The sequence below is a fragment of the Hippichthys cyanospilos genome, chromosome 15, assembly GCF_059441005.1.
Source record: "Hippichthys cyanospilos isolate Australia breed blue-spotted pipefish chromosome 15, RoL_Hcya_1.0, whole genome shotgun sequence".
In the NCBI taxonomy this organism is placed as follows: domain Eukaryota; kingdom Metazoa; phylum Chordata; class Actinopteri; order Syngnathiformes; family Syngnathidae; genus Hippichthys; species Hippichthys cyanospilos.
Window position 1 is genome coordinate 4,848,594 of NC_142383.1, and position 27,148 is coordinate 4,875,741.

Consider the following 27,148-nt stretch of genomic DNA (forward strand, 5'->3'; position numbering starts at 1 on the left):
TGTAAGATTTAGATCGTTTTTGTTTAAAAAGTAATGGATTAAATCATTGTAAATTTCAAAAACTTGCAAATGAATGTATTCGTAATGACCAAAAGTACAGTATGTTTTAAACATAATCACAGGTCTAGTTATCCTGAAATTAGATTACATGAGGGGTGGCACTTTTCCAGAGGTGGCCATGTTTGTTATAGCTACAGACAATGGTAAATGCAGCACCTGCGGGACCTCCTGTTTTCCGTAATGAAACCCGGTCTAAATCTTACACACTGTACCTTTGAGATAGTGTCTCAAAGTGCTGTGCTGCCGCCTATTGACAAAGAGTATTCATTACACCTGATTAAACCGTCACATACAACGCTCGCAGCGATAAAGCACGCCCCCCCCTCCCAAAAAAATAAAAAATAAACAAAATTAGATCATTTTCAATAGCACATCTGACTTTATCAATACTATGCCGAGGTACGCATGTTGAAAAACACTGCGATAACCATATTCGACTATCGTTAGTCAACATGACAAATCTCATTAGGTGTCTGATCTAATATTGGTTGTGGTGATTAGCTATTAAAAACGTGTTCTATTATTCCATACCCGGGTCATTAAATGTGGCTCATTAAGGGTTAACAAGACGTCGCGAAGGAGGAGGGGAAAAAAAATCCACCTTATGACAGGATCTGTAACACGAGCAAACCGGTCTCGCACTGGCCGACCTTGAACGCCTCATTTCGGAAATGGATTTGGTGTGGAATCGAGTAAACTGGTCCACGAGCGACCAGTGAGGCGCGTGACCACTAGCCCTGGTTGGTTCCGGTGGGCGCGTGCTGGTCGCTCGGTCCGTGCGTCAATTTGTTCGCGCGCTCGCGTGCGTACTTACGTACGTATGTGCGTGGGAGCGCATGTCCGAGTGCACATGCGAGAGCGCGCGCGTGTGCGTGTATATGTAGTGGGCGCTTGAACCGCGACAGACCTTGCAGGGCAGAGCAAAGCCGCGAGAAAGCCAAGCCGAGCGGAGCAGAGCACAGCTAAGCAGGCAGCCCGCGAGCGCTCGGCTAGCTACCAACTGCACGTTCCAGGGCGAGACATGATCGCTTCCACGGCCGGAGTCCTCCTGCTCCAGCTGCTAATATGCCTCCAACGCTACACGAGTGTTCGCGGTAAGTCTTTCCTACCGCCTTGAAGGCAACGCTCGCAGCGTACAGTTGGTAACGTTAGCTAATGTCGCCGATCACGAACACCTGTCATCGTGGTACCCCCTGATTGAATGAGCCAGTTTTGATGTGCTCGTGCTTTGCGTTTGACAACAAAGGGACGATGCAGACATGACCATTTTTTTTTATTCTAGCTGAGATAGCACCATAACATCACTACAATTTTTATTGGCTATTATTGCTAATTATTCTCGTTGGAATGGGTGTCAAAAGAGGGCCTGTGTGGGTTGTTACGCAGGAAAATTCGTGTCTAATTATCCTTGTAAATGAGTTTCCTCCTTCCGAAAAACGCCCGCTCTTCCTATGCGCACAGAATCAAATCATAGGTCTCGTGTACCAGCAGTGGGATCAGAAGCTACTACTGACACTCGCATTCATATTCAAATTGATATGTACGGTATTTATTCGAAGTGGGTCAAGTGCGTTCTGATTTGAAATTGTCACTACTGCACAATCAACACTCAGGTGGCAACAGCTGAGGTTACCTGCCGCAGGTAACTTCAATGTAACTGATTAGTGTGGCGGTTTGTCTGCTACTTAATTTTATTTTACCAACCTTTTAGATTAGAGCATGTACAGTCACAAACAGGACGCGACGCTAACATTTATTGATTTGGTAAATTAGGCCTTCTGTAGCAACACATTGGGCAAAACTATTTTGATGGCATTGTCAATTTGTTGCTCAGACACCTGATCTTGTGTATTGTATTGCAACCAACCTATAAACTATATTTATGCTTGTTTTTTTTTCTGTAATCTAAGTTTAAAATATCTGAAATATGCGATCAGTAAATACTGTGATGTAAGTGTATTAAACCAATTAAGGTATGATTCTGGAGTGATTTTGCATATGTAGGCGTGTCTTTATGGCAATGAGTTCTTAACAATTTTTTTCGTTATTCATGTTTTAAATTTCCAGTGTTTTGACTGCAATGTCATTCCTTTTATTTCCTGCATTTTTTTCTTTGCAAAACTATTGAAGTGGCTTGCTCGCCTAAAAATAGATAGCCTAGATCAGGCGTGTCCAAAATATCTGCATGTTTTCCAGGTTGTTTTTTTCCTTACCCCCCCCCCCCCCCCACACACACACACACACACACACACACCTGATTCAAATGATCAGTGCATCAGCAGAAGCCTGATAACCATACTGATCATTTGAATCAGGTGTGTCGGGAAAGAATCTTGGAAATCATGCTGAATACCGGCCCTCGGAAAGAGGTTGGACAACCCTGGTGATAACCTAGTTCAGAGGTGTCCAAACCAGCCCTCAAGGGTCTGTATCCTGCATGTTTTTCCCATGTTTCTCACCCAACACAGCTGATACAAAACCATCAGCTCATCAGCAGGCTCTGCAAGAACTTAACCTTTTAAGGCCTCAATGCATCAAATTCCATTCCAAGAGGGCCCATGTCCTACATGTTTTCCATGTTTCTCTTTGCAGTACACCTGATTCAAATGATTACCTCATCAGTGACTTCTGTGGGAGGTTTATAATAATCCTGATCATTTGAATTAGGTGTGTTGCAAAGAAGAACTTGTAAAATATGCAGATCACGGAGCCTCGAGGACTAGAGCTTGACACTATAATGCCTTCAACCTTTAAATGATTCTAATCAGGTTTCATCAGTTTGGATGATACTGTTTTTCAAGCTTTGGTACTTTGTTTGCTCGCAATTACTGAAGATGGTAATGTACCACATGGTCATGATTTGTGTACATGCTAGCTGCTTGATCTTGATGCGTTATTATCCCCTCTTAGAGTTTTGCCATCTTGTGGAATTTACACACACTTATTGTCTGTGTCTATCCCTTTTTTTCTTTGCTGTCAGTGTCAGGGCTTAGTACTGTATTTCCCATGAATAGTGGTGATGTTAAAAAAAAAAAAAAAAGTAAATTTGTAGCATATCGGGCTAATCTCTCTGCTTTGGCAGTAAGCCTTCTGTAATTCACAGAATCAGAATCAAATCATATATAGAATCAGAATCATAAAACAAAATTCACACACACACACACACACGCGCGCGACAGACCTTGGCACAGCAGAGCGTAGACCAAACAGTCTTGATTCATGCTCTTGGTTACTTTAAGTGAATTATCATAATTCATCAGGATTATGACTAGAGACTGTTTTGGAATTTTTAGGAAAACAAATTGTCCTTTCGGGTTTCTTTTATTTGAAGCTTCAAATACACGCGTTTACGGAACAGCTAAGTGGTCTGCAAAGGAGTGTGCAGGGATAAGTAAAAATGAAGGTTCTTATGCAGTCACACAGGAGTGAACGCCCACAAGATTAAAAAAAAAAACAACAACTCAGAGTGGAAGTAATTAAAACATAAAGGGAGGCAAAACCATAGAGTACAATATGTCAGTGTTGGACTTATCTTTCAAGCTGCACAAAAAGTTCCCATGTATGTTGGGTGAAAGGGTCTTTGTTAAAACCAAAGCCAGGTGGTCAATTAACAAAACATAACAAGCTAAATACAACTTTTTGTAATTTATTTATGTTTGCTAATATAGAAAAGCCTTGTATAAATCCAATGTTTAAGTAGTACAAACCTTTTCTCTGCTTATTTCAATTAAAAAAAAAAACAAAAAAAACGTATCTAACATCAGTGGCACTCCCCGGTAAGGTTTTCGTTGACGTCCTTTCATGTCAGTGGCACTCAATGTTTAAATAGTTTGCAACCCATAGTATGTGTCATCCCTTATATACATTGTCCTAATAAGCCAACATAAAATGTGTAGAAAAAGCCAGAGTTTCTGGGGAAAATCTATACTACCACAGGATAATTGCTCAGCATTATCTTGGGTCTTTGCTGACTTGATCAGAAGGGAGGGGAATCAACCTCAAAATCAATACAATTATCAGTTTATGTACTGTTGTACAGTGGTCATAAGTAAACTAGCAAACGTAACCTCTTGTCTTGGATTCTTTAAGATTGACAAATAACTCAAATGGAAGTGTTGGGCTTAGATGTCTGTCAAGGCTAAATAATCCTTGGATTCCTGTGCTGGAACATACTCGACTGTTCCAATTCAGGCTTGAATTGGCAGTATTTGACTTAACTAAGTTGTTGTAGAGATTCAATAATGGGTTACTTTAAATGACTTGGACTTGTCACCTTCGCCTGTTAACATTCCTTCACATCTGTTTTTCAGTTTAGTGTTTCGCATAGTTTTCAATATTTGAATTTAGTAAACTATCATAACATCTACATTGACTAAAATGATATCTTTAATCCTTTTTTGTCGATAAGGGTACAATAAATATCTTATGTTTATTCATAGTTACTATGACATTTGTCAAAGTGTTGAGGAATTGGAGGCTCAATTTTCTTACGATTTAAGAGGGAGCGTTTGACATCTTGACTTGCATTAATTTTTCTTTCTTTGATATTTGGACACATTGAGGCTTGTATTGTACACAAAATAACTAAATGTCTCAGAGAAAAAGCAGTCAAGTACACGCTCTTAGCGTAGATCTAAATTAAGAGTCTCTAAGCAAGGCGTCTCACAAATTAGATCAGCAGCAGCAATGCATGCCCTGATTAAAATGGATGTACTGTAGCTTCCTTCCACTGTTATTATGATGGCACGCTAGACCCAGTTCTTCAGCATGCAGTGTGGGGGTGCGCTTGGCTCCTAAAGTGGGCGGGGTGGTGGACTGTAAGAGGAGGAGGGGAACACACTGCAACAGTTTGTGTTACTAGGGAAAATTGCATTAACGTGACCACCAGTGTGACTGCGTTTGTATAAAGCACAGTGACAGACTATTTTTAGCAGGACACATAAATGCAACTTGGTGTTTATTTATTTTAGAAAGTACATCTTTATGATGGTTATTTTTTATTTTCCAAATGTGTGCTTATTTTCTCCCCAATTTATTTTAATATATTGTCTCTAACCGCGTTTTTTTTTTTTTTTTTTGTTCTGATGAGATCCAGTTCTAAAAGCTGCTCCCTCAAGCGAGCCAAACTGTTAACCCCGACCCATACATATATGATGGGCTAATTGAGAGTACAGAAATGGTTACCATGATGCTAAGGATGGTAGTAAAGTGAATATTTCACAGAGACACTGTTTATTATCTGCTTTATTTCCAGATTTGATGGGTCGGCAGTTCCTTTGTAGATTTAATATCTATTTGTATACGTACAAGCATATGAAGTTAACATTTTCTTATGTCCTGTTTGAGGTAAATGGACCTCCAATAGTTTTGCTAATTGTCAGAATCAAAATCATATAATGCAGGAAATATGGATTCATGGGGGGATTGAGCTGCTGTGTGAACATAGCCTTTGAGAATTGTGTGTGTGTGTGTGTGTGTGTGTGTGTGTGTGTGTGCTTGTGCGTCTGTGTTTGAAGGGTATATTTAGCCATTGGGATAGCCATTCAGTTCAGGTTTGAGCCAGCACCAAGGTTAGATGGTGATATTATTTAAGGGGACACTTTAAGGTCATTGTCATTTCCAGTATGGCAGACTTCGCACAATTGTGGCGCATGTGTCATTTATACAAGAGTAGGGTAGTTCCTTTCCTTGCAATTTGCTCTCATCAATCAAGAGGTGTCAATATGAATACAATACCCAGAGATTACGTTTGGTGAAAGTGTTTTGGGGAAAAAAAGACTACATAATCACCATTTGTAATAAAAGCAAAAATAATAAAAGTGAGCAGCTTTTTTTTTTTGTAACTGAATAAATCAGTCTGACAATGGGAGTTTTTTTTTTTTTAATCTAAACTCAAATTGCTGTTTAATCTATAAACCAAAATTGAGGCTGAAGTTACTGAGCAAAAGTGAAACAAGAAGAAACAAGGGGTAATTGAACATTACAATTGTAATTCTCTTTCTTTCAGTCATGTCAACATTTTCTTGATCGGTTTGTTTTTCAGGAACTAAAACAGAATGTGAGGCCAACCAATTTCAGTGTGAAAATGGTCGTTGCATACAGTCTGTTTGGAAGTGTGATGGTGATGAGGACTGCACTGACGGCAGTGACGAAAGATCATGTGGTAAGAAATGCTGGCTAATTTGAACTAAGTGAAATACTTTTGAACCAATCAATTTAGACCTAGAGTACAGATGGATCCCCACACCCCAATATTAGTCACAAGTATCACCTCCACCTCCACCTTCTGGAGCAGTCAGGTGAAACATTACGAATCAGTGTAAGGATTAATATAGTAGGATGCCAAAAAGAAAATGCTGGGGGTTTTTTTGTTTTTGTTTTTTCCTCCAAAAGGCTTTCATTCATTTTGAGCCAGTGGTATTATAGACACTGTACTGTATATAACGATACACTTACCTTTATTTTGCCACTTAATCATTCCTTAATCATTGAATTTTATGAACGATGCCTTCTCATTTTACACAGAAGTGGGAATACACTGCTTATCTAAATTTCCTGTGATTGTCAGTTTTGTTTTGTTTGTTCTTCCCCAACAGTCAAGAAGGTCTGCCCAGAAGCAGACTTTGTATGTCGGAATGGCCAATGTGTTCCAAAGAGGTGGCAATGTGATGGGGAACCAGACTGTGAGGATGGATCAGACGAAAGTGTTGAAATTTGCCGTAAGTATAGTCGTACTTGAAATCTGATCTACCTTGCCAAGTGTTTCAATTGGATGTAGTAAAATAGATGGGGGGTTTTTTTTCGGCTACTAAAATGTTATACGGTATTCCACGCCGTTCACTAATTCCAAATTGAATTGGAGAACACTTGTATTAAATACATTAGATACAGTCTCACCAGCACTTCCTCATTGGAGTGTTTTGTCTTGTCACGTGTGTCCACGGACAATAGGCAAGTTGTTTTGAAAGTCCCTTTTAAACAAAAACACAATATTGCTCACTAACGGCAGAGGAGCAAAATATTGATACACCTAGTCATGTTTTTTTCTAGCTCTAATTGTGCCTCTTCAACAATATTCATAACAGGCTACTAAGCTATTGTTTTCTGAAGGTTTTTAGCTTGGAGGTTATGTTCATGTGCACGTGGCTAAATTCCAGGCATACACTACTAACTGCAGTGTACACGAGCTGAGCTGCACGTACAACTGTTTATAATCACTGTGCTGTTTGTCCAGCTGTGCTTATTCTTAGAAATTGAGTAGGTACTCCACTGGCATGTTCAATTACTGATTTTACTGAACTGTGGTCGACTTGGTCATAACAATTACATAAAGAAATATATGGTAATGCAATATGTTGTAGATTTTTATTACCTTTTATTACCTTTTTATTAGCTGGACAATGTCTTGATTAATTCAAAGTTAATGAAAATAAGAGCACTGTGTTCATGAAAAATACATATTGATTTTGTTAACAATGCATACAGTGACATGATCAACATAACTGTTCTTTGTTGTAGTAGTGGGTAAGGATGATGTTGGCAAAGTATGCCACAATATATTCAATAGAATTTTATTAAGCAAATGCTGCATATCACATACAAACAGGTTGATCTTATCTTCAAATGGGCTATCACTTTTGAGCCCAAATGTTTTTGTAAAGCAACGTTCCATTTTGCGCAAAATTAATCCAGATAAGGAAAAGCTTATCTTTGAGTTCTGTTCATTATGCAGCTATAGCTAATACTAAGAATTTCAAACACACTGAATTTCACTGTAAGATACCAATAACTGGAAGGACCGGATTTTACCCCTGAGCTGCTGGTCTATTATTCTGTGGTATTAAAAACGTTCCTCTACTAATTTCCCTATGTTGTAGCATGTGCTGAAATGTATATGCTAGAGGGGAAAAAAAAAAAACTCATGGCAAAATTGGAACAATTCTGTGTAACGAAACACACTACAGTATTTTGTGGTTGACTTGTGTACGGTGTTTTTGGGATGTTCCAGACATGCGGACTTGCCGTTTGAATGAGTTTAGTTGTGGAGCAGGTTCCACTCAGTGTATCCCCAACTTCTGGAAGTGTGATGGCGAAAAAGACTGTGACAATGGAGAAGATGAATCCAACTGTGGTAGGTTGACAGTTTATTTAGGGAAAAACCCCTATTTTTTACTAAAAGGGTAGTAAAGTAAGGTCACAATGGGTGGAGTTGGGTTCATATTCAAAAGGCATGCATAAAGTATTATTATAAGTCATCAGAATTATTTTATGGCACAATGGGCATTTTCTGTCACGTTTAACCGCTTTGTGTTTGTCTGGCTTCCAGTAATTGAAATTAACTCACAGAGAGAGGCCTAATTACCTTCTTGATGGCTCAAATTAAATCTGTTTAAATCAGTGTTACTCACCATGAATGCAATTAATTAAAAAATAGTCATAAATGGAATTAACATTTACAAGGTTTGCACCATGCTCATATGATTAAACATTGTCAGCAACGCTGTGTATCTGGTCATGGCAGTGTTGTGTAAACTTTTAATATAGTGACTTGCAGCCAGGTGTTTTGTAGCCGCATAGTGCAGTATTCTACACTTAAATTAAAATCCCCTTAAATTAGAGTTTCATTTTTAATTTCAATATGAACCTTTTAGGTAACATAACCTGCGCTCCTAATGAGTTCACCTGCGCCAGTCAACGCTGCATCTCCCAAAACTTTTTTTGCAATGGCGAGGATGACTGCGGTGATGGCTCGGATGAAGTGGGGTGTGCTCCTTCGTCCTGTGGCCCAAGTGAATTCCAATGTGGAAATTCATTATGCATCCCAAATAGTTGGGTGTGTGATGAGGATGTTGACTGCCAGGTAAGAGAAATGCATTTAAATGAAAAACATTTACAAGAGGGAGAAAAATAGCTGATGTTAGGAATATATTATTTTGTATTTTTTCGATGGATGATGAAAGACCATTTTCATATACAGTCGGCCCCCGGCTTACGAGCACCCTGATTTACGAACAATTAGCCTTACGAGCATGGATCAGGGAGATTTTTGTCCTCCGCTTACAAACAAACCTCTCGCCTTACGAGCAATTCGACATGCCGGCCATTGAGTATGTAGAAATGTTCTCGTTTAATTGCGTCAATAAAATCAACAGTAGCGACAGTAGATACTTGGGGCAGTAACATGAACGCTATTGGTCTTACAACGTCACACTGACTGTCTCACTCACGGTGTCTAAATATATTACCATTTAAGTGTAGTGTTTGTACAGCTAAAGGGAAAAACAGCTGACATGAAATTAAATGTGCCGATTGCAGGACAAAGAATTGTCATTGGTTTAAATGTGTGTTTTTTTTTTTAATTAATTGTCAATACATTCCAACCGTTTAAAAAAAAAAAAAGTGCGAATAATTATCAGTCAGTCACGGAGATGCGAATATGCTATTGGTCGATTAAGGTCACCCGGTCTCACTCACGGAGATGCTATTGGCCGGCGTTACACGTCAATCACAGAAATGCCGATATGCTATTGGCCGAACGCCTTTATCTAGCTTGATGGGACAGGATGGAAGGAAGGAGAGAAAATTAGTGAAAAACGGAATGTTGTGAAGACTTTGCAAACTTTATCTGTTAGACATAGCTTCTGAAATTACTAGCAGCGGTAAAGAAAGAAATAAGAGGATGATGTTTTAGTATCTGCGTGATTTGCACCCTGACTGAAAGAGTTACTGTAACACTGTAAGACCAATAGCATATCTATTGCCGTGTTAACTTTGAGCATTGGACTCTGCCCCCCTCTGCTTACATCCAGCTCAAGTCTCGTCGTTTCAAAGGTAAAAGCTATTTATCCATTGTATTTATTATATAATGCAAGTATACAGCAGATTATGTCACTCAATGTTAATATATGTATACAGTGTGTCGTTTTTACCTAAGGCCTCGGCGCGCGTTGCACGCATTCACGAATTAACATGGGTTTGGATTGCCCGCTATACGAGCAATTCGAGATACGAGCGTAGCCGCTGAACGGATTAAGTTCGTAACCCGGGGGCCCACTGTATGTCATTAATTGGGGGTGCGCCTTATAATCCGGTGCACCTTATGGTGAGGAAAATACGGTACTTAGACTTATACTTTCTTATAAACAGACTTACGTGTGAATGAGGAGACCACTCCAGTAACTGTACCTGTCCAGGAACATGGATAAAACCGATTGGCTCGTATTTTTCCCCAACAGTAAAGAAAAACACAGTGCTGTCTGAGCTCTGAGGATAAAGATAAAAGATGAATATCAAACGAGTAGTAAAGATTCACCTCATTATGGCTCACGTATATGACACAACAGAGGAAAGACATTAAAGCTCTAATTATTTATCTAACTCTCTTTAATTCTATCCAAAAACTATTCTGGGAAAGGCTTCAACTAGAGGTTGTTTTTTTTCCATTTAGATACGTTGTATTTTTATGGCAGATCAAAAGATAAATTAACAACAACAAAAAGTGTTTTTGATCATTCATTTTTGTTTACAGACTTGAACGGATGCAGCTGGAACAATGTATCTTATGCTTTTGAGACCAGTCCCAAGTGTCAGCTGCAACTTTTGAGTTTCGGAATGGTGCCGTTCTGTCAATGGCCAAATAATAAGCAAATAATTTTAAAATAAAACATCACCCATCCTGTCTATTGGAGACTTGTTTAAGTGCACTCTGTTCTCAAGTTTAGTTTGGCTAAAAGCTTTGCTCCGGCTCGTTACATTAGTGTTACATTAGTTACATTAGTTACATTAGTTACATTACATTAGTGTCTCTTTTTCGAGATACGAGCGTAGCCGCTGAACGGATTAAGTTCGTAACCCGGGGGCCCACTGTACTACTGTTACAACTTATGTTCTGCAGGATCAATCTGATGAGTCTCAGTTACGTTGTGGACGTCACCCAACCCCACCAGCCAAATGCTTAGCCAGTGAGATGCAGTGCCTTTCAGGAGGGTGTATCCACAAAAAATGGAGGTGTGACGGAGATAACGACTGCAAAGATGGCAGCGATGAAGCAAACTGCCGTATGTATACACTATACAATATAGTTTTTTGTTTTTGTCCACCCCCCAGCCAAATGCACCAAAATAGATGATGCCCCAGATGGGACACTGTCACACTTTTGAAACTGGAGTTGTTATTCAATCCATCAACAGCACGCAGGTGATAGTAGCTCCTAGGTATACTAGTGTGTACGTTTGTATACTATGGCATTTCACCCTTCACACACTCCTTATCCTTCACTGTTTGCAATGACTAGTCACTTATATCTCAGTATAGAAATCAGGTTTACATTTTGCAGCAAATTATATCCATTGTTTTGGCATGATGCACATGCGTCAGTAGCATTGCAAAGATTTTCCTTTAGGGAAGAAAGAAAAAAAAAAAACACTTTCAATGAAATGTGAGTGTAGCATGTCGGCAAGACATTGTTACAACTGTGTAGCATGAACAGTGCATTTTCTTTCACACCTAAAATGGAGCCACTTTAAGTTGTTTACAGGAACAAATTGTATTCTTGGCAAATATGTCCCAAATGCTTTTCGAGAACTTCACAACTTACTTTCTTTTCCACCTTTTAATCAAAGCCCACAAACTACTAAATCATAATGTGTTTATAAGCACACAATTACTATCAGGCATTTGACCACTTGGTCGACCAGAAGTCTCCCCCCCATCTCCCGGGAGATGGTGGTGGTTGTTATCTGTGGCTGTCCTTGCAGCAGGGCGTATGCAAGGAAGCTCCATTATCGACACTGTGGTGAAAACATTCTTGGGAGCTTCAATGCAGATATTTTCAGTTTACCCCATTTTTATGTTGACTGCAGACTTAGTCTGTCATTTATAGTTAAATGTTATCAGAATGGAACTGAGTCACCCAAAGTTCCCACATAAACACAATATTGGGTAATCATCAGGAAATGTGCAGAGTTGCATAAAATGAATTAACCAGTGATGTATAATGTTGGCAGCTGTGCGCACCTGTGGAGCAGATCAGTTCAAATGTGATGATGGGATCTGTATCCTGGGGAGCAGACAGTGTAATGGCATCAGAGAGTGCACTGATGGATCAGATGAGGTTAACTGCAAAAACTGTAAGTAATGATCTCCTCAATGGTATTTTTGCATTGTACCTTGGTACAATTCTTTTCAGTGTTCATTTTGCAAATGTGACTTTCCTTCATTTCAAATAGCGTTGTGTGAAGTTGGGAGACTTGCTAAAACTTGAAGAATATAATTTAATCTGCTCAGAGAAGCAAACACATTTTACAAAACATGAAAAAAACTCATCTATCATACTGCGGTAGACAACTATGTGAGTTTTTTGCGTGTTAAATTTTTACATAAATTGGCCATAAAATGTTTTAATCACAAGAGCTGTCTACTAATGCCACAATTATGCTTTCATATATTTACGTTGAAAAAGTGAGCCTTTTTGTATTTACTAGCTAGTTGAGCCTCCTTCGACAGCAATAACTCCAAACTTTGCTGATCAGACGTGCAAGTGATCTGAATGAATTTTTTACCTCTTTACACAAGTATTGCAGTAGATTTCTGTAACATGTGTTGTGAATTACTCTGAGGTCATGCCACATGATTTGAGATCAGGACTTCTTAAAACTTTTACAAAGCTGGAAAAGGTTACAAGTGTTGATGTTTAGCATGGTTGACTGTTTTCTGCGTGGCCGTCCTGTAAAGATAACAGGAAGAGCGTAGCACATAGGAGGGGAAAACACAAAGCAGGAAGTTATTGTTGTCCAATAAAACATTGCTGCACGTTTGAAGTTAAGCTAAAACCCACTTTGATGTTCCACATCACTACTGGCACAATATTGTGTTAGCAGTTGAAAGTTGAATTGTTGTGTGAAGAAATGTCAAACAAACATCAGAATCTGTGAATCATAGTGGAGGGACCGCCATGTTATGGCTGTCCTTTGGTCACTCGGCCTGTACAACTTGCTATCATCAATGAGAAAATGAATTAACATCTTTATCAAGATATCTTGTAGAAGAGCTTGAAACCATCCCTAACTCGACTCTGAAAGTGTAACTGGACTCACGTAATTAAATATCTTGGTTCAATTATCCAATTATGTTAAAGCAGATTGTTTATTCGCATCAGAAAATTAGACCACTTTATCAACATTGAATAAAATCCTCAGTGATTTAAAAGCTAAATGACTTTCTTGATCGTGCTCTCTGTGTCGATTTGATTTTTTTGTTGTTTTTAAATCCATATCCTTGGCAACTGAGGATTAGCGAAGGAATGGATAAAATGAATACTATTAAAAATGAGGCAGGAAAAGTTACTGTAGCACAAATGTTGTTTCTACTCACAGTGACTCAGTGCCATGGACCTGAGAGGTTCAAATGTCGCAGCGGAGAATGCATAGAGATGAGCAAAGTGTGCAACAAGAATCGAGACTGTCCAGACTGGAGCGACGAACCCATCAAAGAATGCGGTGAGGTTTACAGCACAAGCTCAATTGCACATGCACAATTCCTGCAATATATCCACAAAATATTTTCAGGTAGAACAATGTAGATGTTGTGATTATTTTTAAACTACATCTAATTAGCCTGAAATCCGTCCTGAGTGGCACATGTTACGCAATCGGTAATTGTGCCATTCCACACCATGTATTGTTTGTGCAGATAGCGTGTTGTTTGACAAACAACCCCTTGCTAAAAAATGGAAGCCCAAATGGAGAAGTCTGTTTAGTAGAGGGCATAGTGACGAGGGAAATTAGTCATATGAAGTGTTCTCCTGGCGGCCAAGTTAACCCTACATTGGTTTGAAGCGTTTCTTTTTTTTGTACATATTCTATTTGTTTTCCTAGATCTTAATTATCAAGCGAAATGGGACAAAGCTGTCCGACAACAAGACCCCCTTACTAGTATGAGCAGTGTTAGTTTTGCTGTGTTAAGAGCTGTATTTTTATGTTGTGCAGATGTCAATGAGTGCCTAATGAACAATGGGGGCTGCTCACATATCTGCAAAGACATGGCAATTGGCTTTGAGTGTGACTGCACACCTGGGCTGCAGCTCATTGACCACAAGACCTGCGGAGGTATAAAACCTATTGTTCACATCGTGTTTATTTAAAACCTTGGTTGTCATTTAAATACTATGAACAAGACAATACATTTTAAGAGGTGGTTTATCGCCTTTGAGAAATAAATTTTATGTAGCTGTGACTGTTGTTTATTGTATCTTGTCTTTCTATCCTTATTTTAGATATTAATGAATGTCTGAACCCAGGCATTTGCAGCCAGATCTGCATTAACCTGAAGGGAGGATACAAATGTGAATGCCATAATGGTTACCAGATGGATCCGACTACAGGAGTTTGCAAGGCTGTAGGTGAGTGATACCTGATCTAATTGACTTTACCTTTGTCATGTTTTAAATGACTATACATATTTAGTTGTTGTAGTCCTATAATTTGGTTGTGACTGTGTATGCAACTGCACTGCCTGATGTTAAGTGAAATTGACCTTTTTGTGTCACTCTAGCAACAAGTCGTTTCTTTTCTCAGGTAAGGAGCCCAGTCTCATTTTCACGAACCGCCGGGATGTTCGTCGTCTGGGTCTGGAGAGGAAGGAGTACACTCAGATTGTGGAGCAGCAGAGGAACACAGTGGCTGTGGATGCTGATTTTGACCAGCAGATGATATTTTGGGCCGACTTGGGGCAGAAGGCAATATTTAGGTAACTTTCAAATGATTCAGCCACGTCAAAGAATAGTTGTTTCATCTCTGTTAAACCATGTGTAAGTGAACTCTTAGATAGTAAATTGGTCTTAATTTGCTTGTAGGAATACTTGAAGATAGTATGGGCAGACAGTTTGGTCTCCATTGAGGCATGAGCTGTGGCTTAACTTTTTTTTCTTTAAATGTAAAAAGAGAAGTGAAACTGCAAGCTTCATGTTTGTGTAAATGCTGTAAAGGCACAATTAACCTTGCATATGACAGACTTCTTTTTTTAATGCAGTTTTGTCAAATGTACATGTTAAGCAGCTTGAGTGAAAATTACCCAGTTAAAACAAAAATTAGTTTTGTTTTTTATTTCATTGAACAGCAGGTGGCAGTAGCGTGCTCAGCAAACAAGAGTTCATGTGGGTCATAAATTTACAAATAAAACTAGGAAAGTAATATTTATAGAATGTAACTCAAAGTATTCAGTTTTAAATCTGAATAAATACATTAAATTGATTTGGTTTTAAATGAAACCCCTTACACTGTAAATGCACCATATTGCTACAGTTAAAATAATCCTTTTTTTTTTGAATGTCAACTCAGAAATGCATTTCTTCCTTAGGGACTTGATGCATATTTCTTCCCTGTTTCCAAACATGATTGGAGGCAAAGGGACATCCAAAATTCTGCCTTTACAATAATCCTCTGTTTTGATAGGCATCTGGTTATCAATATGTGGTTTTTGTTTGCCTATGCTGTTATTAACAAACATACTTAAAAATAAACACACAGATCCTACTGAGAACAGGTTTTACTATTTTGATTACCTTTTACTACACAAGTCAACATATTACAAATGTCTGAAGCACTGCAAACTCCAACTTGGGTAATAAATGGTATTTCCCTCTTTTCAGCCTCTGTATTCAGTTAAGTAGCCTGTTGCATTACTACGCATTTCTGGGACTGGTCAATAAGCTCTGCGTTATTTAATGTTTTAATTTAGTGCTGTCTTTTATTTTTTTCAGCACTCTGTTGGACAAACGAGGGAATGTGAGCACCCACAACAAAGTGATAGAAAATGTCCACTCTCCCGTTGGAATTGCCGTGGACTGGATATACAAGAACTTGTACTGGTCCGACCTAGGCACCAAAACTATTTCTGTTGCAAACTTTAATGGAACCAAACAGAAAACTCTGTTTAGTAAAGGCCTGAAAGAACCAGCTTCCATTGCTGTGGATCCTCTGTCTGGGTTGGTGTTTTTTCCTCATGGTCTTGAAGAAGTCATTATATGCACAAAAATCGATGTGTTTTATTTTAATCCTAGGTTTTTGTACTGGTCTGACTGGGGTGTGCCAGCCAAGATCGAGAAGTCTGGTATGAATGGAGTCAATCGGCAGATTCTGGTGGCAACAGACATCCAATGGCCAAATGGAATAACTCTTGGTAAGAGAAACTGCACACAAGGTGACAAGTCAGTGACAAAATTACTTAAAATTTGGCACATCTTATTTCAAATAGGTTCTAGAGCAGATATGATCTCATGAAATAATCTCCCCCTGGATGTTTATAACCTAAAATGTGTCTGAGGATTTGGGATGTTATTTAGCTCTGTGTTTGCAATTAATCTACTACTGTACAACGTTGTCTAGGTGTGTGTTTTTGTTTGTTTGTTTGTTTTTTCTTTTAACCGCCCTGGTTGTAATTTGTAGTGAAAGCTAACTGGAATTAGATTTTCAACCTTTGTGGTTTTTGACCATTTTATGACCTTTTGACATTTTCTTTTTTGAAGCCTCACCCGTCTTGTCTGTTCTTCACCTAGATCTAATAAAAGGCAGGTTGTACTGGGTTGATTCAAAGCTACATATGCTCTGCAGTGTCGACCTGAATGGCGACAACAGGAAGAAAGTGCTGCAGTCCTCTGACTACCTTGCTCACCCATTTGCTCTTACTGTTTTTGAGGTACTGCTGCCATGCATGTTTTTTTATAAAAGTAGTTTTCATTTTATTATAAATGTTTTCAAAAAGAGCATCCAGCACATTAACTGTGCCAAATCTAAGCCTTTTTGTTAGGGCTCAAACCTTCTCCTCCCGGCATTGTGTTGGTAAAATTAGTGACAGGGGACGTACGCAATGGGTGTGCGTGCGTGCGTGTGTGTGTATAAATATAAAGAAATACTAGTCAGTTTGTTAATTTTATTATTAAAGCTTTATAATTTTATTTCTAAAGGCAACTAACATGTGTACCTCCCTTTGCTTCTCTAAAGTAGGTATGTTATTGGCCTTCTTGTGCAACATTGTTTATAGGTGTTAAAATATTTTGCTCCTACTCAAATCTTTCCCTCCTTAAAGGAACAATGTGTAATATTTTGTCAGTTTTTCATTATGGACAGCAGGAGGTGCTGCATTTACCACTCTCTATAACAGACATGGCAGCTATAGCTATAACAGACATGGCAGCCTCCAGAAAAGTGCCACCCCCATGTAATATAATTTAATAACTAGACCTACAATTATATTTAAAAAAATACTATTGGTCGTTAAGAACACATTTATTTGAAATTCATTCCTTTTTTAATAAAGTGGTCTAGATCTTACACACTGTCCCTTTTTAAAAAATACACGATGCATGTCATGATTCTCTCTCCAGGATCGCGTCTTCTGGACTGACGGTGAGAAGAAAGCAATCTATGGAGCTAACAAATTCACTGGATTGGACATTATGACATTAGCCAACAACCTGAATGATCCACAGGACATCATAGTGTATCATGAACTCATTCAGCTTTCTGGTAAGAACATGGCACAATTTAAAAATGTTATACAAACAGATCCTGTATAATAACACCTAAAATAGATTGCATGATGAAACCCTAAATTGGCAGGTTTGTGCCTTGTTTCCAATATAATTAGAAATATCATTCAGAGCTTAAGGTTAATTTGAAACTTTTTAATGTTCACTATTTTGGGCAAGATACCTTAAGCTTGTGTTTTCCAGACAAAGTACATGGAAAATATAATGGTTTTTGCTTCACCAGTCATTCAAATTCACTCTACATTCAAGGTACAAGGGAGATTAGCGTTTTGCATTGAGTGAATTAGGTCATCTATTTTTTTTTTAACTTCATATCCCCAAGACTAGTAAACAGGGTGCTGTCTGCATTTTGTTGTCAGATACTGTAGTATGTTAAGGGTTTAGCATCATTGTGATGATATCCAGGAAACTGATGAAATAGTGGTAGAAAAAAAAGAGAGCTGGCCAAGTTCAGTGGTAACATTGCTAAAAGTTTGAATTTGTGTTTTGTAGGAACTAACTGGTGTGCAGAAAAAGGTGCAAATGGAGGCTGTAGCTACCTGTGTCTACCCGCACCACAAATCAACAAACATTCCCCCAAATTCACCTGTCTCTGCCCAGGAGGTCAGGAATTGGCTGCTGATGGTCTACGCTGCAGGCCAGGTGAGTTAAGGCTGTGATTTGTTCATTTTTGTGTTGGTTTGTTTTGTGACCAAGACCGGGGCTAATGAAATTTATTGAACTTGCTATTTATATTAGCAGCTTGACAAGATTTCCCCCAAATGACTGTAAAAACGGAAAACCAACCTGGGTACAATGCATGCACAAAATTGACCTTTGTGTTGAAGGCTGGGAAATGAGCGAGTCCTTCTTTTGGGGGGCATGCTTTTGTTATATTGCCGTTAGGAAAATCTGGTCTTCCAAAATCTCTCAATTAGCATGTGAATGTAAATGTCCACTTTTTTTTTTTTTCATAAGGAGTTGATTATAATGTAGCATACACTTGTCAAAGGTTTATCATTTTGCCCTCATCAGAAATTAAGCTCTGTCATGCCCGTCAAAATGAGTGGTTTCTGCATCTGGTGTCATTTAACATAAGACTTACTAGTAATTGTGCAAAATGAACACTATTCCTAAGGGAAGACAATTGTGGACACAGGGTCGCAAACTTTTCAGTTATTTTCATGAATTTATGGGGAACTTTAAAGATGTTTGAAGTGCTCATTGCATGTCTTTCAAAAATGCAACTTAAGTTGCTACTGTATGTACATTTACTTTAGACCAGAAGTGCCCAACCCATCCCCCCTGAGGGCCGCATACAGTCAATCAGACATGGCCATGTTATTTTCCCCCTTGCTTTACCTAATTAAACACTGTCTAGCCTATTTATTAATGTGATTTGGCAAATTAATTTATTTTGCACCACACTTCTAACACTGTATAACAGGGGTGTCCAAACTCTGTCCTGTATCCTGCATGTGTTCCTGGTGTCTTTCCCTTCCACAGCTGATTCATATGAAACGGAATATTTTTAGGCTTCTGCTGAGCTGATCTTTTCATTCAGGTATGTAGGGGAAAGAAACCGGGAAAACTTGCAAGATACTGGTCCCCGAGGACAGTTTGAACACCCCTGCTGTATACCATCAAACATTTTATTTTATTTTTTTATGGCAATGTCAAAATGTAATTTTAGTCTATGCAGTCTTTCTGTGAAATGAACATTTAATGGCTGCCATTAATGTGACTGGGTAATGCTCAAGCTGCTTTTGTTGAGCAGTTTTTTAATATATACAGAGACACTGAGAACAGAACCCAGCTAAGGAATTCCGTGCATATAAACTCCTAATTAGCCTCTTTGGTGCAGACCAAGCAACTGGTGTAAACAAAGCACAAGAACATCTCCCTGACAACTCTGCGCTTCTGTGCTCCTCAAAAGAAAAATGCCTTGTTAGTCTAAGTTGCCTTCAAACTTTGGATTGCAAGTTTGTGTGCGTAATTGCGTTAACACGCCCTTCAGGGAATTTGGTGTGCTCAATTAAAAGCTTGGGACAAAGATGCTTTTCACAATCTCTTAAAGTTGGATTGTAGCCAAAAGCCTTTGTACTTTGCTAAATCTCAAGCAAACACATTTATCCCATTTGTTCAGCAATCGCAGCTGCACCAAATGGAACTGTGGAGCATTATTGTTGAAGCCTTTAGTGCCTCTTAGTTTGTCACATTAAGTAGGAGATGAGCATCGCCATCCGTTTGAGGCTGAAATAATATTTTGCAAGATGATAAATTCAAATTAGGTTCTAATTTCTGAAATGGTCGTTAGGCGGGTTGGAAAATGTCTTTGTAAATAGTTAGAGATTACCAGCTAAGTCCTTTGCATGCAATATGAGTGACCTTTAAGTACTGTATTTACCCTTTTGAAAAGAGAAAAATGTCAGATTTTAAAATGAACTTTTTTTTTGAGAAAAAAAACACTGGTGCAAGTAAGTATTCCAACGGTGTAATTTCAAAAATGGTAACTTGGTACACGTTGCTGACTACTGCTTCAAGATATTCAAGCTTTAATCTATTTTTAAGTTTTTATAAAAAAAAAAAGACCAAAAATGGCATTCAAAGTTAATTTCATCAAATTCCTGAGTAATCTTCGTATTCTAAAATTGCCAGGAATCTTACAATGGGACTTTACATGAGTTTTATTTTTTTTATATGCATAAAAAAAAAAAAAAACTTTGTACACCCATTTTCAGATGAAGGCAGGACACTTTGGTGCTTAAAACCATTTTAATATATAGATATTTTCAAGGATTTAAAAAAAAAAAAAACTGAAGATGTTTTTAGCACAGCTGCCTCACAGTTCAGGGACTAGTTCAAACCCGCCTGGCTCGGCCTTTCTGTATGGAGTTTGTATGTTCTTCCCGAGCCGGGTTCTCTCCGGGTATTCCGGCTTGCGCACACATTTCAAAACCATGCCTGACAGGTGAATTGGACACTAAATTTCCTTTGGTGTGATTGGGTTCGTGAATGCTTGTTTGTCTCTGTGTGCCCTGTAAATGTAAGTTCAGGGCGTCCCACTCCTATTGCCTGTAGACAGCTGGGATAGGCACCAGCAGGCCTCCAATCCTAATGATCACAATCGGCTCCAGAAAATGGATGGATGGAATAAAAAATAGAATTGAAAGAATTTATGGTAATTTTATAGCTAGCATACAACAAAATTATGATCTCTGCGCCGATTTGTGCATATATGGTAACGTAATACAGTATAGTATACATTCTATAGAAAAAGTGTAGTGTTACAGAGTGCAATTTTATTTTTAGTGTGTTTTGTTTAGTGCATTGATAGCGCTGTTTTTTTTTATTAACAAATACCTCTGCCCGGGCAATGTTGACCACCCTCTGCATCACTTTCCTGTTGGCGGCAGTGCACTATGTGTTCCACACTGTGATGCAAACTACTAGTAAATTATTTAAAAGATCACTCATCATAAATGTACTTCATGGAGGTGTCGCATTTTGTATTGCGTAGGGCCGTGTCACTGCTAACACTCCAATCAATTGTCACCCGCTTATCCTCACAGGTTGTAGTCTGTGCACTATGGCATGTAATAGCCTGCCGTAGCCATCATTCTATGATTCATGCAATAAAACAGTCTCCAACATAGTGATTGTCAGCTAGTTGTTTTTCCTAGAGCAGACATTTGTTTTGTGTTAGAGCACTTTGCAGCAGTTTGAGTGGTTAGCCTACCCTTGCAATAGCACATCTCAGCAGCTTCATTTTTAAGTTTATTCCCCAACCTACGGTGCATGACACTCGACTACAATGTCACAGACGAACAGAAATTTTGCTGACTGCCCGCCGAATCATGAGTTTTAAAAACTGTAGATTTGGTCTGTCATTTCGATCCGTCGTAATCGTCGCCACGAGTAACCTGTCCCTATTGGTTACTTTGTCACCTTTAGCCAGTTAAATCTTCCAGATTTCTGAGAAATGTCTTAACTGCCAAATACTTGGGAGCATGGAGGAGTAAAGTCTAAATAGTAAGCATACATACATACATCTTTTATGAGTTGTACCGAGCTGATCTCTTCTCCAACAGCGCCGTTTATTGTTTGTTTGGTTTTATTTTTTTGTTTTGTTGCGTGTCCTTCGCTTTGCGACAAAATGTGTCTGACCCCCCCACCCCACCCACTACTCACAAATAAAGGCACTTCAAAAGTTAGTTAAAATGTTTTAACTTCTTGCAACTAGGCGAAAGAAGCGAAATGTCATGTCGCTTTTATTGTCGCGTCACCCAGCGGACTTCAGCGCCTTTTTGCTGAGTCAGTGTCATGGTTTCATGAACTGAACTGCATACTGCACACAATCTTGCTCAGCGCATTCCTTGTACAGACGTAAAGTCAAAAGCAAGTTTTACAATCAGCTTCTAAGTATATTTTTATTTAGCTTTTTAAATACAATTTAAATGAATAAATCATTTGCCTGTAACTTCCAATTAAGTAATCAATGGGCACATCTGTCACTCTAGCCTTTAGTCAGCAAATGCAAGTTTTGAAATTTGCCCAAAAGATATCTAGTCAATTAAGGTAAGCAAAACTTTGATTTTTATTTGTAGTGTTTGACAGATGAAATGTGTGGTTAAATGCGACCACTTTTTTTTTTCAACTGTTTAAAAATGAATGATTTAGATGGACATACTGCAATTACTATTTATAGTACAATGGTCCCTTGTGGACATATTGTTTACTACGGTCTCGTGCCAACGGAACACACACTAGTTTTTTGTAGTGTGTAATTTTTCAACAGTTGTGATGAATAGAGACAGAAAATGACCATCTTGTTTGAAATTAATGGAGGGGGGGTACCACAGATGACTTGTCAGCTTGAGGATAGTAGTGTATTGCAGTTATGTAAATATTGGCTGGGAGTGACTAAAACCTAGCTTCACTGAAATGCGTTAGTTCTCAATTTCAGACGTTGCCTACAGCACATCAAACAGATGTATAATGATCCAGGTTGTGTAAATGCTTCTTTGCAGTTCCACCTTTTTTGCAGGGTCCCTTTTTCCCCCCCTTGTTTTGTAAAAAAAAAAACAAAAAAAAAAAACATCCCATCTACCTAAGTCTGATCCTTGATTCTTTGTGACAGACTTCTCTACCAAAAGCCCCTCAAAGGATGGGAAACCTTTATTGCCGCACTCCCCAGATAAAATCACCATGTGTTGCCTGTTCTCCTTCCTGGCGCTGGGCTTTGCTGCCTGCAACTCACCTTTGGGCTTGCTTTTAAGTGCTTTTTTTTTTTTTTTTTTCTCTCTCCTGGCTGCCTAACTGTTAGGCAAGTTTGTTGCTTTTGTTGCAGGGACAAAACCTGCGACATGGTTCTAGTCACAGTAGTATTTGCTGTTTAAATTCTTGCCTAACTCACCCATTTAATTAGAAAGCATTTTCAATATCCTGGTTTGAACATCATTCATCTGGTACTTTAGTTACTATTTTAAACATCGGCCCAGCTGTTCTTTGCTCTTTTCTCCTTACATTTAGATTAACATTTTTGGAACCTCACTTGGCTCTGTATTGTGATATAAACGCTTAGTAGTTGATCTAAATTCCCCCTGAATGTTTTTCTTTGAGTTTGAAGTGTAGGGAATATTCTTAAACCTCTTTGACTTAACACGGTTGTGCAGTTTGAAACTATACTGTAATCTATCAGCCTTGGTTAAATGTCAACGTTTGTGAAATGAGTAGTCACGAAAGTGAACTGCCAACCGAAATTTCACACACAGATAACAGACTTCATCATTGGTCCATGGCGCAGCTCTGTTTTGTTTCACCTTTTTTCATGCACTTCATATAGTTGGTTACAAAGCGCTGAAGCATCTGCTGATGTGAATATTTAATCATTAGAATGTTATTGTATTGATCACATTAACTTTAAAATGTATACTTCGCATTACATTAACAAATAGCTACTCTGCAATTGTTTGGTTTAAGCATTAATATGTTAACAGGAATCATGAACTTTTTTTTTTTTTTTTTTTAAACAGCTTTTTTGGTACTGAGTAATATGAAGGGCTACCAGTGAAGACTCCGGTCATGTTAATGATTTCTCTCACTTAAGGAGCAGTTGTAGTAAATGCATAATATGTCATGCAAATGTATTTATAACAGTTTGTAAAATTCCTAGAATATCACAATGTTCTATCACTTGTAATCTATGCACAGATCTGGACTGCGGGCTACTCATGTGAATTTCATGTGTCATTGCATAGGTGTGAGCCAATGGAGGTCACCAAATACAGTTAACCATTTGAGTCTAGGTCAAATATAAGAATATATGACCACACATACCTTTTAGTTCTTAGGAATGAATTCTTGCTTTGAGCTGAGATGTCTGGCATTCATTTTAGTCATTTTTGGCACAATTGCAAAGCTCCCCCCACCACCACCAATTCTTCTTTCTCTCTCTCCTAAACTACATGCAGCCAACGAGGGAAATTGATCCTTTTGTTCGCTTTCCTCATATGACTTCTGAGCTTACGAGTAGCTTCCATGTTTATGCTCAGTGGTTCATTTAACAGTTCTTGTTCTCTAAGGGCCACCATGGATATTTTGGTGAATTCAGCCCTACCCCTCCCTAAATATATGATTTTTTTTTTTTTTTTTTTTTTTTTTTTTTGATGGAGGTGCTTTTAAGATGTAAATAGCCTGATCTGTTCAAAACCCCCAAAAATGCTCCTAAATAATGCAGTATAAGAATCATAATTCAGTGTTACTTAATACACTAATAAATTAAATGATTAAACTGTAACAAATGCTGTATTACATTAGTGCATAACATTCATGGAACCCAAAATGAACAAATTATTAATTTACCTTTGGGGTTGTTTCTTCATTTTTAGAAGCAATGCATGCAAGTTGTGCAACAATTGACCCGTATGTCGCTACTTTACACACAATGTAGTCGCAGTAGTGTGGGAAAAAAAAAAAAAAGTCTTAAAGTACATTGTGCAAGATACATTAAGCATGAATGATAAACGAAATCATTCAGCTACAGTACAACTCGCACAAATGCATGTAACGAATGTTCTTACTTAAGATGCAATACGTATTCTGTGAACCAAATGTTGTTGTTGCCCCCCCCCACCCCCCTCCAAAAAAACACAATGTATTTACAATTGAAAATTTGCTTATAGTTGACTCTGTGAAATGCATTGGGAGAAGACAATTTCCATTTTGTTTTTTTTATCTTGGTCCATATCATATTTTTTTCTGCCTAAAAGTATATATTGATTGGCCCCTAGGAATCACTTGATGTCTTAGTGTCCTTGGTTTGCTCACTAGCACTATTTGTTTTTCCAGAAGCCAACGTGAGTACGTCAATTCAGGTAAACACTACAGCCAGAGGTTCTGCTGCGGCTTGGGCCATACTGCCTGTGTGTAAGTGAACGTCATCATCACTTGTGCTTTAAAATTCTTTGAATTAATAACACCTATATGTTAGCCAGGGCATCCAGTCTTTGTTAAAGTACATAGGACTTGAATCAGGACTTTTTTTTTATTTTTATTTTTTTTTTACCAAACTCCAGTTGTGAAGGAAATGACTGAACCATGCAATACGTTTGAATTGTGTTCAGCTTTCTGAAAGCAATAGCACCAGAACAAGTTAATGGTTTCTAACTTAATGGCAACATCTAAAGATATGGTGTTTCCGTCCCCTAATTTTTCAAACTAATGTTTGCCTCGGTGTCCATTCTCACATTAAGTGCTGCTTGCAATGGCGGCAGCAGGCGGCTATTTGATGTGGCGAAACTGGACAATGAAGAACCACAAAAGCATGAACTTCGACAACCCAGTCTACCTGAAAACCACGGAAGAAGACCTCAACATTGACATCACGCGGCACAGCGCCAACGTGGGGCACACGTATCCCGCAGTAAGTAAAAGGCTTTTAGTTGAAACATTCAACAAACATTTCACAACACGCGCTTAACGTTGCTTCCTCTTCAATTGACCCGATAAATATAAGTGAAGTAAAGAAATGGAGTAATTGGCGCACAGTCGCTTAGCATGAGATTAAAGTAGATTAAATCATTGCTTCTCAACAGAGGATTGAGACTGCTTGTTAATGACCTCCCACTCTCATCTGCATCCTTCCGTAATCTTGAGTATATTGTTGGCCATTCAGAGTGCATCCGCTTGTACGCAGATTAAGCAGATTAACCTCAGACCACTCAAAGCTCCAAGGCAGGGCGACCCTAACCTCGGCTGTCATCCTCACAGCTGCTGACGCAAGACCCTTGCGACCGCATTCAACAAACCCCAAAGAAATTGTCACTGTTGAAAATTTGATCAGAATATTTAGAGTGTCTGGCAAATCTTTTGGTAAATCAATAACAACCTTTGGGTCTTTGTAAGTGTAATGGCCTTTAGTTTTAATGAGTGGACATAGATGAGATATTCATTAATTGTGTGTTTTCTACTCTTTTCAGATTTCAATCGTGAGCACAGAGGATGATCTATCATGACCATGCTGGTGTTTTGTTTTTCTTTTTCCATTTTTCTTAATGGAACGTATTGCACAGAGCGAGCATGTGGTCCCCCTTGTTCCAATGCTGATTGTCACATTTCTCACAGTAAGACAAATTATGCCTCCTGAAGTGCATTATATCATTCTCAGTGGTGACAGGAACATAAAATAAATCCTATTTATTTTGTAAATAATACTTTGGCTTGTTTTTTTTTTTTTCATTGCCCTGGTTTTTCTGAAAGCAGTTTTAGTTTTTGTTTTTTGTTTTTCCCCTCTTTAAAAGAAATAAAACACTCTTGCCAAACTGATCAAGTCTGCTGGAAAGGTTTTGCGACGAGATCCGAACTACATCTTGCTTTTGTTTTTTAAACCTACAGGCTCTGTCTTTGTTTGGTCACGTCTCTGTAAAATGATTTCATTTTTGCAATACCTCCTACAGCAAATCATGGTCTGAATCTTGAAAATATTATTGCTGACTGTAGGTTTTTAGCATTTGTAAGCATTGTACATATTTAGCCATCATCTCAGACTGTATCAGGATTCTATTCAATGCACTTTGGTCAAATGGTTTGTGTAAATAAGATTGTATACATTGAGATCTTTTTTGCTAAGGATGGTCATTGTACCAGGGTTCAATATCAAATGTACTAAACATGAGAAGGAAAAAAAAAACAAACAATTTGGTAAAACTATTTTGTATGTTTGCTGTGGCTGTGGATCTTTTTCTAGCCTTGTACAGTTTTAAACATTTGAAAGCTCTGTTGTATCTGTGGGGGAGGAAGATTTGTGAACCAATTAAATTAAAGCTAATTCAGAACATTGTTTCAGGCTTCCTGTCATTTTGTTTAACACTATTTACAGTTGACCATATTCAATTTTATATTTTGTACCAATATTTTTAATCGAGGGAAGACAATTGATTTTAGTCGTGTGTGTGTGTGTGTGTGTGTGCGCGCGTATATTATATATATGTATATATATATATTTTTTTTCTTTTTCACAATTATGCGTTAGATATACAAGATGTTTTGACAGTGAACAGATTT

General features: G+C 38.3%; 1 protein-coding gene across 2 annotated transcripts; it reads left to right on the plus strand.

Annotated features, from left to right (window-relative positions):
- Nucleotides 1–659: 659 nt before the first annotated feature.
- On the plus strand, nt 660–26,924 carry vldlr (very low density lipoprotein receptor). 2 transcript variants are annotated; one of them, XM_088434837.1, is made up of 20 exons: nt 660–1,154; nt 6,104–6,223; nt 6,657–6,779; nt 8,069–8,191; nt 8,712–8,920; nt 10,955–11,117; nt 12,066–12,188; nt 13,434–13,556; nt 14,046–14,165; nt 14,333–14,458; nt 14,634–14,805; nt 15,818–16,042; nt 16,118–16,236; nt 16,613–16,752; nt 17,441–17,582; nt 18,098–18,247; nt 22,725–22,777; nt 24,931–25,012; nt 25,339–25,508; nt 26,065–26,924. In XM_088434837.1, exons 1-20 carry the CDS (start codon nt 1,082–1,084, stop codon nt 26,098–26,100), a joined length of 2,592 nt encoding a protein of 863 aa, XP_088290963.1. In that variant the 5' UTR covers nt 660–1,081; the 3' UTR covers nt 26,101–26,924. The 2 variants fall into 2 exon arrangements, with proteins under 2 accessions (XP_088290963.1, XP_088290964.1); XM_088434838.1 differs by lacking the exon at nt 22,725–22,777 and having other exon boundaries at nt 661–1,154; nt 24,935–25,012.
- Nucleotides 26,925–27,148: the final 224 nt, after the last annotated feature.

What these genes read in the sequence shown, in the direction of transcription:
- vldlr (XM_088434837.1), top strand. Translation starts at nt 1,082, where the DNA reads ATGATCGCTTCCACGGCCGGAGTCCTCCTGCTCCAGCTGCTAATATGC. An exon ending in ACGCTACACGAGTGTTCGCG is followed by an intron (nt 1,155 to 6,103) that starts GTAAGTCTTTCC and finishes TTTGTTTTTCAG; the next exon opens with GAACTAAAACAGAATGTGAG. An exon ending in CGAAAGTGTTGAAATTTGCC is followed by an intron (nt 6,780 to 8,068) that starts GTAAGTATAGTC and finishes GGGATGTTCCAG; the next exon opens with ACATGCGGACTTGCCGTTTG.